The 15,243-nt window shown below is 31.3% G+C and overlaps 2 protein-coding genes across 2 annotated transcripts; both read right to left on the bottom strand.

Moving 5' to 3' along the window:
• Nucleotides 1–1,020: 1,020 nt before the first annotated feature.
• Nucleotides 1,021–2,995, bottom strand: LOC140873878 (protein LURP-one-related 8-like). Its single transcript, XM_073277155.1, has 2 exons — nt 2,637–2,995; nt 1,021–1,542 (listed from the first exon to the last, which is right to left on the bottom strand). The coding sequence occupies exons 1-2, from the start codon at nt 2,931–2,933 to the stop codon at nt 1,162–1,164; spliced, it is 678 nt and encodes a 225-aa protein (XP_073133256.1). The 5' UTR covers nt 2,934–2,995; the 3' UTR covers nt 1,021–1,161.
• A 6,204-nt stretch (nt 2,996–9,199) lies between these two features.
• LOC140873863 (uncharacterized) lies at nt 9,200–12,278 on the bottom strand. The gene is made up of 7 exons (XM_073277137.1): nt 12,068–12,278; nt 11,307–11,337; nt 10,833–10,851; nt 10,434–10,531; nt 9,915–10,013; nt 9,543–9,715; nt 9,200–9,444 (listed from the first exon to the last, which is right to left on the bottom strand). The coding sequence occupies exons 1-7, from the start codon at nt 12,230–12,232 to the stop codon at nt 9,358–9,360; spliced, it is 672 nt and encodes a 223-aa protein (XP_073133238.1). The 5' UTR covers nt 12,233–12,278; the 3' UTR covers nt 9,200–9,357.
• Between the last annotated feature and the right edge of the window lie 2,965 nt (nt 12,279–15,243).

Raw genomic sequence — 15,243 nt, forward strand, 5'->3', positions numbered from 1 at the left:
TTATATTTTCTTGATGCAAATTATCGAATGAACTTATGAATCTCATATCTAATATCTAATTAATTAAACGTCGTGGCAAACACATATATACACACACATGTGGGGATTGGATCGAGTATTTGAGTAAAAAAATAGATGAATGTTTGACCAATGATCAAGAGTTCGATTTTTATACCAACATTTTCTTTAGTAGTCTTGTTACACATGGTGATCTGCCAAGTGTTTTACTTGGTTAATTTGTCTGATGTGTTAGTCTATCATCGATCCTATCTCATGTTCATGATAATATAACGATCTCAGGTTAATTTGTGGATTTACTTCACGTTCACAATAAGATAACGATAGCGATAGCATATGATTCTTCGTCACAAAAAAAATAAAGCATGTGATATATAATCATGATCAAATGGACTATATATATTCCGATCCATGCCGAAAGTATATTATATTTGCAGAATCGATTTTGACACCCACTATATATCATGGAGTCAGATCGCAATAAAGCACGTAAAACATGTAGCCTGAGACAAATAGGGGCGGTAATATATTTTAAAATAAATGTTTAAAAATGTGTAATAAATATTTATCTATCTCAATTAAAGGGAAGGATTTACGAGTAGCTGCTTAAAATTGTTAGAAAAATGGTTAAAGATTACATTTGCTCAACTCATACCAAATGCATAGCAAAATTAACGCTCAATATACAATGCTAGCTAATTGATGAAAAACGGTTAATTAGAGCATTAGCGTATGCAACTAATGGTCCACTCACATCCTCGTATATTGGGTTCGCATAAAAATCCTGGACACTACATGATATAAAAATAAATAAATATAATTAGATATACGCTTTGAGTATGATCATCTTAAGAAAAATGATATATGACGACAGGTGTATTTATGCATGTATTCAAGATCAAGATAATTTAGTAATTTTCAATGTGTAACTACCGTTTGAGTGTCACTAATAATTATATATTCTTGTATTAATAAAGCAACATTGGTGTACGTACAATAATTGGCACCGTAGATTTAGATCGACCCCATTGTACGTAATGGGGTTTTTTTTCATATTATTTAAATGAAAGAACAAAATTTTATGCTTGTGCACATCGATGTGTATGCTCTTCCCAAAAAAAAAAAAAAAAAAAAGGAAAACCATCAAGAAAACATTTGATCAAGCAATGATACAATGGCCATAGCAACCCCCGAATCCAAATATCCCGGACTAACGCTCAAGACAAAAACCTCTAAACCAAAAGATACGCCTCCCGCTACATCTTGTTTCCTCTTGATCTCCGCTACGACCCTCTTGGATTCGTCCAGTATCTTGCACATGCGATGCGTGTACGTCCCCTCGATCGTGTATGCACGTTTTTTCTTGTCATATATCCCGTCGTACTCGTATACATATGCAAGAACTTTCGAACTTTTCTCCAGAATGTTCATGTTTTTCCTCACGTGAAAGATGGGTTTACTCGATGAGTTGTTGCCCACTTCGCCATCATACACAAGCCAGCTGCAGTCCACTAGCCTCAGCTTCTGCAAATTAATTAAATCAAATCAAAACATGCTTATAAGTTATATACAGTAAATTTTCATATGATTTTTTAGTACTCGATCGTCCAAATTCAATTATTTCAGTTCACATGGTATAACTACATTTTATATGCCTGCAAGATAACGTTCGATTAAACTTATAAGGAGTCTTTACAACATCTAATTAAAAATTAAATTATTAATTTTTTTCTTAATAAAGTTGCGAATACTCTTTTACTTTGTTTGAAATTACTAAATTTCGAAAATTGAATTCATTTCTCTTAAATTCAATACCTTTTTTTGGGAAAAGAGTCAAATCGATCTTCTAACTTGACATCTTTTTTTTTTTAGTCGTATAACTAATTAATCAAACTTAGATATTGATCTTTTAACTTTGATTTGTTGGTTATTTTGGTTTTTTTTACCATATATAGTGTCTATTTTAACTAGAAATTATTAATTAAACTATAAAATTCAATGAAATGACAACAAATTAATTTGAGAATTTTTAATTTGGTGAGAAATAATTTCAGTCAAATGCTATCTAAAATTCCATCAAATCAAACCAAAATTATAAATTTTTCTTAAAAAAAATCAAACTCAGAAAATGGGACGACGAAGGCAAAAAATAAAACAAATTCCCCAACTGTATTGTCATATATGATCGAATTATAGCCTAGTTAGCGTTTTTCGAGTGAAATTGGATACTTAAGTTAAAATTATAAGACCAAAATAGACAAAATTTAAAAATCGGTGGATCAATATAATACTCAAGTTTGAATAGTTTACATGACTAGGTAAAGTTATCTGACCAAAATGATTTCTCTGAAATTAATTCCAGCTACTCAAGTTTGAATAGTTACATGACTAAAAAAAATAGGTAAAGTTACCTAACCAAAATGATTTCTTTGAAATTAATTCCAGCTACAATTTTAGATATTGATTCTCTAGCTCAGATTGATCACTACAACATTCCGATGCATATATAAATCTTCATCATCAAAACTATAGCTAGAATCCTATATATGATTATCCCGCCAGCAAGCGGAGTTAAATTAATTACCAAGTCGAAAAAAAAAAACTAAAATTGTATTTACCCGACGACAAATGGTGAAAATGGGGTTGCCGGAGCCATCCATTAGTACAATTTGATCGGAGCTGCATCCACGGTAATTATCAACCCTGTACACTAAACTGCCGTCGGATCCAATCACAGTGAATCCATTGCAGCTGAAAATAAGCGATTTCCTCCAAACAGTTAAAGAAATAACTGTGCGGTGATCATCTTCAGTATCATAATTACTGTTATTATGATTCTTCAATATCCCTTTTTGTAATTCTTCCGGACATTGGTGGACTGTTCTTGATAAAGATTTCGATAAATATTTAAGCATTTTTTTCTACCTTTAATTATTTCTTTAATAATTATGGGTATATATATAAGTTAGTGTTGTGTTTTACTAGAAAGTATTTGGATATTTATAGGCGAAGACTCCGGTCATCAAGTGACACGTGGGAGCTCTTATATGAATAAGTTATAACAGTATAATATAAAACAAAGGCACAAACATCCTCTCAGATTTGAAAAATATCAGGAGGTGTATATATATAATATTTCATTTTTTACAATATTAATATATTATGCATGCATGCTAAGTGTGTATATCCACACACACACACACACCCCTTCTTAGTTACGGAGTACTATGATATATATATACTGTTTCATCTGCTTAAGCACACGCATTCATCCTATTAAAAATCAGAGTTTTTTTCCTTCTCATTGATCAGCATCAACAAAAAATGAATTTGTTTTCAAAATGATCAAATAAATTTTTATAATAAAGTACTGATTGTAAAAAGTACGTAACTTAAGAAAATAGACACAAATATTATATATATATATATATATATATAGACACACATTCATTTGATATGTGGTCTAATCATCGTATCCACCTACGTGAGAACCGCTGAGGTGTCATGCACTTAACTATTAGATGCGATGAAATATATCGAAGTTGCACATTCAATATGTGAGTGCGGCCTTTTATAGTGCTCACACAAGTGAACATGATGAATATTGAACATCATAACACAATTATAAGTATGTATATTATATATGAGCCAATGGGCATCTGACTCATGTGGAATGGGGTTCCCTTCGAGGTCAACCCTTTTTAAAAGTATGTATATTGTATATATCTTCCCCACAATTGACTCAGGTATATACAATGTTCCTATCAAGTACATGCCAGAAAGGAAAGCTTTATAGCTCTAGTAATCAATAATAAATTAAGAGTAGATTTTATGTAAGATCATCTCATGGATATATATTTATGAGATGAGTTGATCCGGTCAATATCTACAACGAAAGTAATACTTTATCAAGTGTCGTGTCAAATCATGGAGATATGTTATACAAAATTGACTCGTGAAATCGTCTCGTGGAAATTTTTATGATATATGAATTTTACGGAAATATATATATATATTAATCATCGCTATTTTTTAAAATGTATTTAATTAAGTTATAAACTAATCCAAGTTTCCATCTTTAAGTTGAGAAATTTGATTTATCTAAAGATTTCGTAAAATTGTCAGACAAATTGTTTATATATATATATATAAAGAGCGAAAACTGCAATTTTGGTCTTTTATGTTTGTCGCTTTGCAATTTTGGTCCTTTATATTGTTATATTTCAGTTTTGGTCCTGCATGTTTCGATTTTTTTTGGCAATTTTAGTCATTTTTATTCGAAAATGCTTACGTGGCACTATACACGTCAGCTCTACATTAGCACTGCATTGGTGTCACATCAGAAAAAAAAAAAACTAAAATTTCCAAAAAAATAAAAATAACGGACTAAAACTGAAATGTGAAAATATAGAGGACCAAAATCGCAAAGTGACAAACATACAGGAGTAAAAAAACAATTTTCCAATATCAAAGAATATAGAGCACACTTCAGCCTTACATTATTTTTATTATCATCCATGGTTCGGTATATACTATGATTTAGGCTATAGAGATAATGACAGCTCCTGTCTAATAATATGCTACAACACACCTGATGTGTTTTATTAATACAATAATATGAATGGATGTTCCTATATTAAATGTATATTAGGTGTGGTATAAATATTGGATTTGTCGAAGTTAGCATATGTGTAGTGCTCATGTGCTTGATGCTAGGGTTTTTCTTCTTTTTTTTTTTTTTTTTTTTGCGTCGAAATGTTCATCCGAATATCTCGGCTGCCCAAAAAAAACAAGAAAAAAGAAAAAAAAAAAAGACTGTTGAATACATCCTTCGAATAGTACCCGTATGGTAGTATCGACGACACAATTACCTTTATAATTATCTATAGCCTAAATCATGTCTTTAAAAATTATTGGACCGGTACTCATTAAATTAAGAGCATGTATCATGTATGCATGCGCCATGCGTGGTCAAATGAGCGTAAAAAGCTGAACTTGTAATAAATAAATTAACCAAAAGATGCAGTTTTCCAGTCCAACTTCTACACTCTTCTCTCTGAAAATGGCAACTAGATATTAAGGACACGAAGATCCTTTTTGCTTTTTGTACTCTTATTAATTAATTAATAACAGAGCGCCACATGACAGATCATGTATGAGCATTTTTTAACATGGAGAAATATTAAAATTATATTTTTTATATAATGTAGTTTTTTTTTTCATGTTTGATCTTGTTATTGTCTAATATTCATGATCGCCGATAAATCTTTCTCGACGTTATGTTGATACTCTAATGAAAAATAAATATACAATTGAAAAAAAATAGTAATTTAGATTTTAGTGCAGTGATCTGATAGATAACGTGACAAAAATAAAAAACATTCAAGTTATTAGACAAAAATAATAATTTCTCAGTAAATTGTATTTGAATTAAAGGATTTGAATTTGTAAGAGAAAATGATTTAAAATGCATGCATAAATTTTTAAATGACTAGGTAGAATACCGACATAATCTATATCATGAAAAACATGAAATATAAGATCTGGCTTATGCTGTCCTTTGAGTTGGCTGCTTGAAGGGCAATCGAATGGACCAGATCTATTTGCACATCAATTGATTTGATCTGAAAATATGATCTGGTCCACCGTCCTTTGATGTTGGCAAAAATGCAAGCATAGACTGACTTGAAATATAATTCGGGTGTTGTTTTTATAGAAGAAAAAAGGAAAAATGTATTTTAGCAATCAAACCACGTAAACTTATGTTCAACGCATAATTGCAGTAGAATAGAAGTACTTAAAGTATATTGACAATATTATATATGATCATAAATTAAACGGAATTTAATTAATCTAGACCAGAAAAGAAATAATTATGTTTCCCAAAAAAAAAGGAAATAATTATATTAAAGACGTACAATGTTATAAAAAAGTAAATAAAAGAAAGAAGCATACAGGGGCATAGGCGAGTTGGTAAGGCCTGAGGTGACGTGAGAATAAATTCTCCAGCGTTACGGGTTCGATCCTCGTGTGGAGCATATTTCCTGCTGAAATATTGTGGGGGTATGCTCTGGGGATTGGGCCATGTGCTCCCTCCTTCAGGTCCCTGCCGCTCGTGCACATCCCTCGATTTACCCTCCGCATGAGCCAATGTGCCTCTGACTCATGTGGAATGGGGTCCCCTTCGGGGTCAATTTTTAAAGTAAATAAAAGAAAGAAAAATATCGAGTTATTATTTGTATGACACCATTTTTTTAATAATATATTCTATTATATTAGATATGAGGACACACCAAATTGGTACATTGGTGTGACCTCTTATTTTGTTTTTGTTTTATTTTTAAAAAAAATTACAATTACTTAATTTTTTTTACAATTATTTAATAAAAACAGATTGTATAAACACGCAACGTGTAGGTAAAAATTGATTATACAAACACGCAACACGTGCAATTCGACACTAGTTTAAAATAAAAATACTTGAAAATGTTATATATAACGTGGGTAAATTAGCATTCAGTCCCTAAACCCAAGCACATATACATGTTAAGTCCCTTGTCAGAAAAAAGATTTGTTTAAACTCCCTGGGCCCATATCTTTTTCTCGGATGAAAATCGATACAAAAGATTGAAAATATGGTACGAATACATGGTATTCAAGTACTAATTGTTCAAGATCGAGTTTAAAAAATAATATTTGAGTATAAAACCTGAATATCATTATTAATATGAACTTGCAATATATGTTTGAATACTCAAAGATCATAGAAAGTCGGTACAAAACATTGAAAATATGGTACGAATACATGATATTCAAACACTAATTATTCAAGATCTGGTATAAAAAAAAATAAGATTTTGAGTATAAAACCTGAACAACTTTATTAATATGAATTTGCAACATATGTTTGAATACTGAAAAATCATAAACTTGTACCATATCTAACACATTTGATACTCAAAAATCATATATTAATACCATATTTTCAATGTTTTGTACTGTTTCCATCCAAATAAGACAAATGTGTCATTAATATCAATATTTTCTTAGTAATCAAAAATCATATATTTGTATCAGATATAACATATTTGATACTCAAATATCATATATTAGTACTGTATTTCAGATATTTTGTACCGATTTTCATCAAGAAGACAAATGTGTTATTAATATCAATATTTATTTACATATTTGAGTACTAAAAAATCATACATTTGTATCAGATTTGAAACAATTGATACTCAAATATCATGTATTCGTACCATATTTTCAACGTTTTTGTACCGAATTTCATCCGAAAAAATTATATGAGCCCAAAAAATTTAATTTAATTTTTTTTTAACAAGAGACTGAACATATATTTATGTTTGGATTTAGAAACTGACAGCTAATTTACAGTGACATAAAAAACAGCAAAGTTGAACATGACACGGCTTTGAAATTGGCACATAATTCTAAGAAAATCTTTTTAGCATCTAGTTGGTCCATAGTAAATTTAGAAACAAAAATTAATGCAATTCTTGCACGGACACGCGTCCCAAGGTAATTACGAAACTGTGTTATCTCATTTATTCTCATTTATCATCCACTTTCCCTTTTGGGAAATATATATATACAGCTGCGAAATAATAAATAATTGCAATTAATAACTATAATGTATGTTTGTTTGTTTTTTTTTTGAAGGAGTAGAGATTTATTAACACGCGCCAGTCCTATTTTTCACGTTTTTGGATCACTAATAATAATAATATAGCTATTATTTCACATTTAAATCTAATAAAAAAATACGGGATAAAGATGTATATGTAATTTGAACCCAAAAGATAACTCAATCATTGAATGTCATGTGTCCAGGCATACACATCACCGGCCCATGTGAAATAAATTAAATAATTGATAAAGATTAGACCATACACTACCTTCTTACAATCATATTATTATATATTATTTGTTCGTAAAAGTCATGCAGTCAAAATTGTTGTCATGCAATGAAAACGTGTCACCAAGGAGTGAAGGATCCATCCTAGAAATCGCGTTGGCATTTTTTTTTAATTTTATCCAATACGATGTGATAGTGTGACTGTGTGAGGATCAATTTTGTGAACGAATTTTTAATTCGATCAATCTATTAAAAATTATTTTTTTATACCAACTATTATAAACACAGGTCGTATTTTTCTCACGTGTATAAATCGGTAAAATCGTATTATATGAGACTTACTTCCGAAACTAATTTTTATTCCTGATTCATGCTAACCAAACTGTGTTAAAGTTGACGATAGTTTTTCAGTTATTGATAATCTGGGTAAGCGATAAAATCGAGCTTAAGATAATTTTTTATAAATATTGGTGAGGTAAATTTTTTTTTCTTTAAAAAAAATACATATAAATGTTCGCAATTGAGATGCATAAATAATATATAATAACCCTAGACCTATTTAAAGAATACTACTTAAAAAATTAATAATTGACAAAATTGTTAACAAAAATCGAGAGGTGGGCCTAGAATAATGTTTGATGGGTTGGAATGAAACAAGTAACTAAGCCCATTTATCGGCTCAACATCGGTAATCAATTTTCTTTTTTCTTTTTTTTTTAACAAGTAATCAATCTTGAAATCAGTTGGTTTGTCAATTGTTTTTCAGAAAAAATAGGTTATTTAATTTGGAAAGTGCCATCCAATAGAAATTGGGTCTATATATTTTGATATTTGATAGTTTATGTATTTTTACAGTGTTTGAAATAACTAAAAAAAGGTACTATTCTATAATAACGTTTTAGTACTAATTCGAAACCATACGAATCAAAGGCGAAACTTTTGAAAAAAACTATTGACCACTGTGCTTTTCACAATATATAATTAATTATTAAAAAATATTTAAGTTATTCTAAAGAGTTGATATATTTATACTATTAATTAAGAAAGAGAGGTGAATAGTAACTAACTTTGGTGAGCCTTTTTTTAATATGCCAATAATACCCTTAATTAGTTTTTTTTTTTCAAATTTTTATTTATCCTTTTTTTACAAATCTTTTTATTTTATAATTTAATTACAAATATTTATAAAACAAAAATAAATTAAAAAACAAAATTATGATTGTACGAGCACATAACGCGTGCTCCGAGATGCTAGTAATAATAAACAAACACTCCTATGAGACGGTCTCAATGGTCATTTTTTACGGGTCTCTTGTATGAGTTATCCATTAAAAAGTATTGCATTTTATGCCAAAAGTATTACTTATTATTATAAATATGGGTAGAGTACCGTCTCACGAATGAGACTGTCTCACAAGAGTGTTACTCGTAATAATAATACAAAAAATAAAGCCTTCAGGCTAGGCTCTTCCATCCCATTCTTCATAAAACTCTTGAAGAAACTCCTCCATAAACTTGTGCCTCCTCTCCGCCCGTTCCCGCCCTGCCTGAAATTTTATCACCACCACGCACACGAAGAACTCATTCTGAGTATTGCAAAGATTGAATTTAAAACAAAGTGCATATGTAAATTAGAGCTGTCGACCTTGGTTTTCATCAAGTCTTTCAACTTGAGAAGCTTCTCATGAAAATGGTTCACTGTTGTCTGATCGTCTTTGTTCATGTATTTTTCCTTGGACAAATCTGATCGAGGTTTTATCCGCGGGTCATGGAGCACCCTATTCCTATTTCCACCGAACGTGAAGCATCGAGCAATTCCTGAAGACAATGTTCAAGGAATAATAATTCACCAGCATAATTACACCTTGGTCTCAAATTAGTTGGAGACTTGGAGTCGACATTCTTTAAAATTTATAATACATCCGTCTCCAAGCTGGGAAAATGTGATATGCATAAATGAAGTAAATCTTGAGATTTATGCTCATAGAATTTACAAGAGCAAATGAGCGAAGATTACCTATAGCTCCTATTGCATCAAGACGATCAGCATCTTGTACCACCCCAAATTCTGCACAAAAATTGCCTCCTCCAAGCCCACCAATCTCCTCTTTGAAACCTGAAAACATGTTGTGAGCAAGTAAGTAGGCACAAACGCGTGATCAACATAGGAGACTATGGAAGTTCAAAGCAACCACCTCGCTATAATTTCTTTTTTAAGAATATAAAAACAATGTTCTTATCTCTATCTCATTGTCACCGCATTTTATGCGTAACTAGATAGCATGTTTTTATCTTGCTTTCAACTTCATTTGCTCTTATCTATTTCAGGTCTTCAGCTATGCATGATCAATGAATGAACTTAATAAAAGAAAGATCTCTTATTTTCCCTAAAAAATTCTCAACTTCTGCAAAGTAACTAGAAGAGGAAACCTCAAATTATATATAACCTTTTGTATTGTCTGCTCGGAGATCAAAACATGCCACAAAAGAGATTAGTAAGAAGAACAGGCAAATGGCGAAGAAAGGAAAGATCTACCCATTCCATTTATGATGCTCAACGTCCTTGTCTTGATATTTTCATCTACATGTTCCTTGACCAGAAAGTCCTCGACAATCTTGCCTTCAGATGGATCTCTGGATGACAAAATATTGTAGCAGAAAGAGGGGAAAAAATAAAAAGGAGCACAATGAAACAAACGTGAAAGGTGGTTAAGGATTACATTGAATAACCATTCAAAAACCTGAGTTATAAAAGCTGTCACAAGTATTGGATATTTAACCTTTATAAATTATAATGCAGTAAAACAAGTTTTTGGTTTCAAAAAAAATAAAATTTCCACCATGAAAAGCTTCCGATGGTGTCATAGAAACATGCTGCTTTAAGATGGGAACAGAACAGCAAAATGAGCTGCTAAACAAGACAGAGAACACCAACCTCATGTATTTATAATCCCCTGCATTAGATTTATCCAATGAAATGGTATCAGGACTTCAAAGATAAGAAGACACCATAGAAGTAGGGGAAATAGACATCTTAAACACTCAAAGGTGTAGTACACACTTGAATGGAATTTTAAAGTACCAAGAAAAAGGAGAATTTTCCGAAGCAACTATGCGGAAGATAAGTACAAACATGCCTAAAGTTTTCCTTAAAGAGCTATAAGTCCATACTCATTAATTAGCAACGGTCATCACTCAGAATATTTACATGAAACAAAGCACAGGTTTCAGCAAATCACAATGAAAATATTTATCAAAAAGAAAGAAAGATGTGAAGCTAGAAGAAAGGAACATAAGGAATGCCACCTATTATCCTGTCTTTTTGTTCCAACCCAGCTAAAAACAGAAGGGGTTTATAGCTTTATTTTACTTTGCAACGTTACTCGTTAATGCTTCGAAAAGTTATTACCTATGTCATGCAGAAGTGCGGCTAACTCCACCTGAAGAGAAAGAACAACAGATTGTGCAAATGAATAAATTCATAACGAACACATAGGTTACTGACTACTGTAACACACATACACAAGCATGTGTCTGCACACACAGGATCAACGCACAAGAAAATTTCATTGATAGCTTCTCTAAGCCGTCAGATGACATATCAATCATCGCAAGAAATTCATGACAGATCATTTTAAAAATGGCTGCAAAGATGCTTGATTTATTTATGGACTCAACATCAAGCACTTTAGATGTATGCACTAGGTAAACAAATTTTCAAAGTTGAGAAAAATAGAAGTGTTTGGCTCAGCATTTTCAAGTTTCAGCAACAACTACTGTTTTGTGTAAATATATATTACCAGATTTTCAAGAAAAGGTAGATCAAATTATATACTGATCCACATCCAAAAGACGGGAAGAAAGCAAGTCCCCTTCCCCTTAAATGAAACCATATACAAATTTCCATGCCAATTGCCTACAAATTCAAGGTATGCCCTCCCCATAATTTCTCTCTTTACGTATATCATGCAAAATTTTTTACTCTAAAACTGTGCTGGTGGTTCCTCACAAAAAAGAAACAACTTTTAGCATCGAAGATTTAATATCCTGCAACCAAACATAGGTCGGCCTTTTTTAAAGCAATCTCTTCAGTCCATTTCCAAGAAACTCCCAAAAGAATAATCACAAGTAAGCAAATTCTAAAGAAACAAAAATAGTATGGTTACTAACAGTTAGCAAGGAATCCGGGGAAGAAGCGAGGCCCTCTTGACGGGCGAGAGAGAGAGCGAGGTCTCTGACTCTGAAAGCGTGAGCGGCGTCGTGGGAAGCATCGTTCCCTTTCATGGCGGATTTCACCAAATCCTCAGCTTTTACTATGATTTCAAGCTTCTCCATTTTCGCTATTCACTCCTCACTCCTCACTCCGTGCTGCTGATACCAAATGAAAGTTTGATTCTACGTCACAGATCCGACCCGGCCCGGTCCGGCCGGATTCACTTATGTTGGAAATTTAATAATTTTAAACAAAGAAATATTATTGCATGTTAATTTTTTTTAATTTATATTTAATCATAACAAATTAAAATTAAAATTATTTTGATTTCAACCATATCACTGTGAAGTATTCAATCATAAAGCTAAAATTAGATAAGTGCATATATAAGTATATTTATATATCAAATTATATATTTTTTTTGAAGATTTTTATCTAATTATATTATATATATAGTTCGGAATGGATTTTATATGAGGTTGACTTTAAATCAGATTCATTATCATTCCTAATCGACCTGCATGTTTCATTTGAAATTATAATGAAAAAAATAAATCAAATCATTTTTTTTTAAAAAAAATCAAGCCAATTATTATATGTTTCCCAATAACCATAAAAAAAAAAAATTTGTTTCCCAATAGCACCACTCTCGAACGAACACAACATTTTCACTTTTCAGCTCAAGTATATAAAAAAATTGGATAGATTCAACATACCATTAATATTTTGTCTTAAGTATATATATATATATATATATATATATATAAAATTCATATTGATTCTTACAAGTAAAATCACGATATTTTTCTTGGACATCTCTAATGTGAAAATAAATAAGAAATAATGGATATAACTTTAATATAATGCCATTAGGCAGATGTCTCTTTGACCTCAAAGTTAACTAGTAAGATTTTGACATATATATATATATATATATATTAGGTACGGGTCACCTCATGAAACCCAGATTTATATAATGTATGAGAAGAAATGTTTTCAAATAAAAAATATATATCTTCATGTATTGGATCCATAGTTCGCAATCGCGATCGCAAAAAACATTCGTTCCAATTCCATTGACATTTTGCGAAATGAACGTGATTATCGTTGCAAGATATTTTAATAATAAAAATAAAAATAATTATATAATTTGAAATATTTTTAATTAAAAAAAATTAAAAAAAATACATAAAACATTCCGCGACGACCACGAAAACCATGTTCCATTCCGCGACGTCTGCGAAATCGCCGATATTTAAAAATATAACAGCGTTATATTACACAACCGTTTTAACCTAGAATTTTGCTGCGACAGCTTTCGTTCCTGTTTCGGAACGGCCGTTTCACCTGTTTTGTTCCTGTTTTTGCACACCATGATTGGATCGAATCGGATAACCATGTTTGACAAATTGAATCGTTAGTAATAAGACAAGTCTAATAAAAGATTTGTATATAAATGTACAACTTTTGGTGAAATCTGAACACATTATCATTAAAATATGTGTTATGATAAATAAACAATTTAAGAACATATTATTTTCTCATAATTTTTGTTGTACTTCCTTTTATATTGAAATATAAAATTTGTCTTTATCCCAAATAAAAATATCAAATTTACTTACTGTAAAAATTTACCCATAAATCTCTGGGATGTGAGTGACCAAAACCATAAACTAAAATATCTCGAGATATTATTTTGATCAAAACACCACTCCGATGAATTTATTGTATATCAGGTTTGACTTGCACCTTCGAAGATTTTTTAAATTCCTGGATTTGGTTCAGCTATATCCATGTCATTTGCGTGAAGACGCAATCAAGAATCAAAACAAGCTGAAATGGGGGAAAAAGACACAAATGGGAAAAAAAAAAGACACAAACACTCAGAGAGGAAGGGACGAGCAGAGAAACTATAAAATGACATGCGGGGCAATTCTAACACAGTAGACTGAAAAAAAAGTGTAGAAGTTTTCATGGAACAATCTAAAGAACCAGTGAATGGATATATCCCGGTGGCATCTGGCTGCATTTTTTGTATTTGGGTTTTTAACGTAATCAAATGGCAGGCTACAGGATGGTACGAAGAATCCCGATACAATACTTGCACCTTTAAAAAGTGGAAAAGTTTCAAATTTAAACTCACGATGAGAAAATGGACAATAGATTTCAAACTGAAATATAATGCAAAGTCAGGGAGTGAAGTTAAAACTACTGAAGTAGGTAGTGATTCAAGAAAGTATCTTGCACAACACCGCAGCCTCACCCATACCAAGGGAGTCCTTGAAGAACTCCACAATTTGATCATAAGAAGCAAGCATACCCATGTTAAGTGTCATAGCATTTACCACAGTACGTCCAGCACCTTTCTAGAAAGCTAATTAAAACTCCTTCGTTAGCACTAATACGATAAAGGGCGTAGAATGCATTAGTTTTCATGATAAGCTAAGAAATCAAGGAAACGAGAAAATAAATTGAGTGTTGGAATTCGAAATATGGCAGTGGCGCTCGCTGGCCCGGTTAGGCGGGCCTAAGCAGGGATTTTTAGAACAATGCCAATAAATGAACCTGTCACGACCGAATTGAAAAACTCAACTTTTATAATTATCGCTCTTTGCTAAAACAAAACAAGAGAACACATTTTTTAAGTAGGTAATTAGACATCCAAATAAATTTAACAGAAGAAAATACTCTCGTCCGCTGGAGAAATAAAGTAATAAGAAAAATTCTAATCATTTCATAAGTTAAAAAAGATCATAATTTTGTGCGAATTACATTACTCAAAAACTTCCAAAATGCAAAACAAAGATGCAGAATTCAAAGTTGTTAAAAAACATACACACGTGATCAAAATTATTTTTTTTAATATATTTGAAACAACTTAGCACCATTTTTCGAACACTATCAAGAAACATGTAAAGTCAATTAGAGAGACAACCTCTTCCACTGTGCACACCCACAACGATGACAGAGTAATCAAGATTAAATCTTCATTTCTATGCAACCTAAATGAGAAAGGTCACTGTTCCACTATACACATCCAGAAAAATAAAACACAAAGAAATCAAGATCAAATCTTTACAATATGAAATTTGCTCATTTTCATTCTACGTCTTAGATTGAGGTGACCCATACA

Source organism: Henckelia pumila, unplaced genomic scaffold (genome assembly GCF_033568475.1).
Source record: "Henckelia pumila isolate YLH828 unplaced genomic scaffold, ASM3356847v2 CTG_80:::fragment_3, whole genome shotgun sequence".
Lineage (NCBI taxonomy): Eukaryota > Viridiplantae > Streptophyta > Magnoliopsida > Lamiales > Gesneriaceae > Henckelia > Henckelia pumila.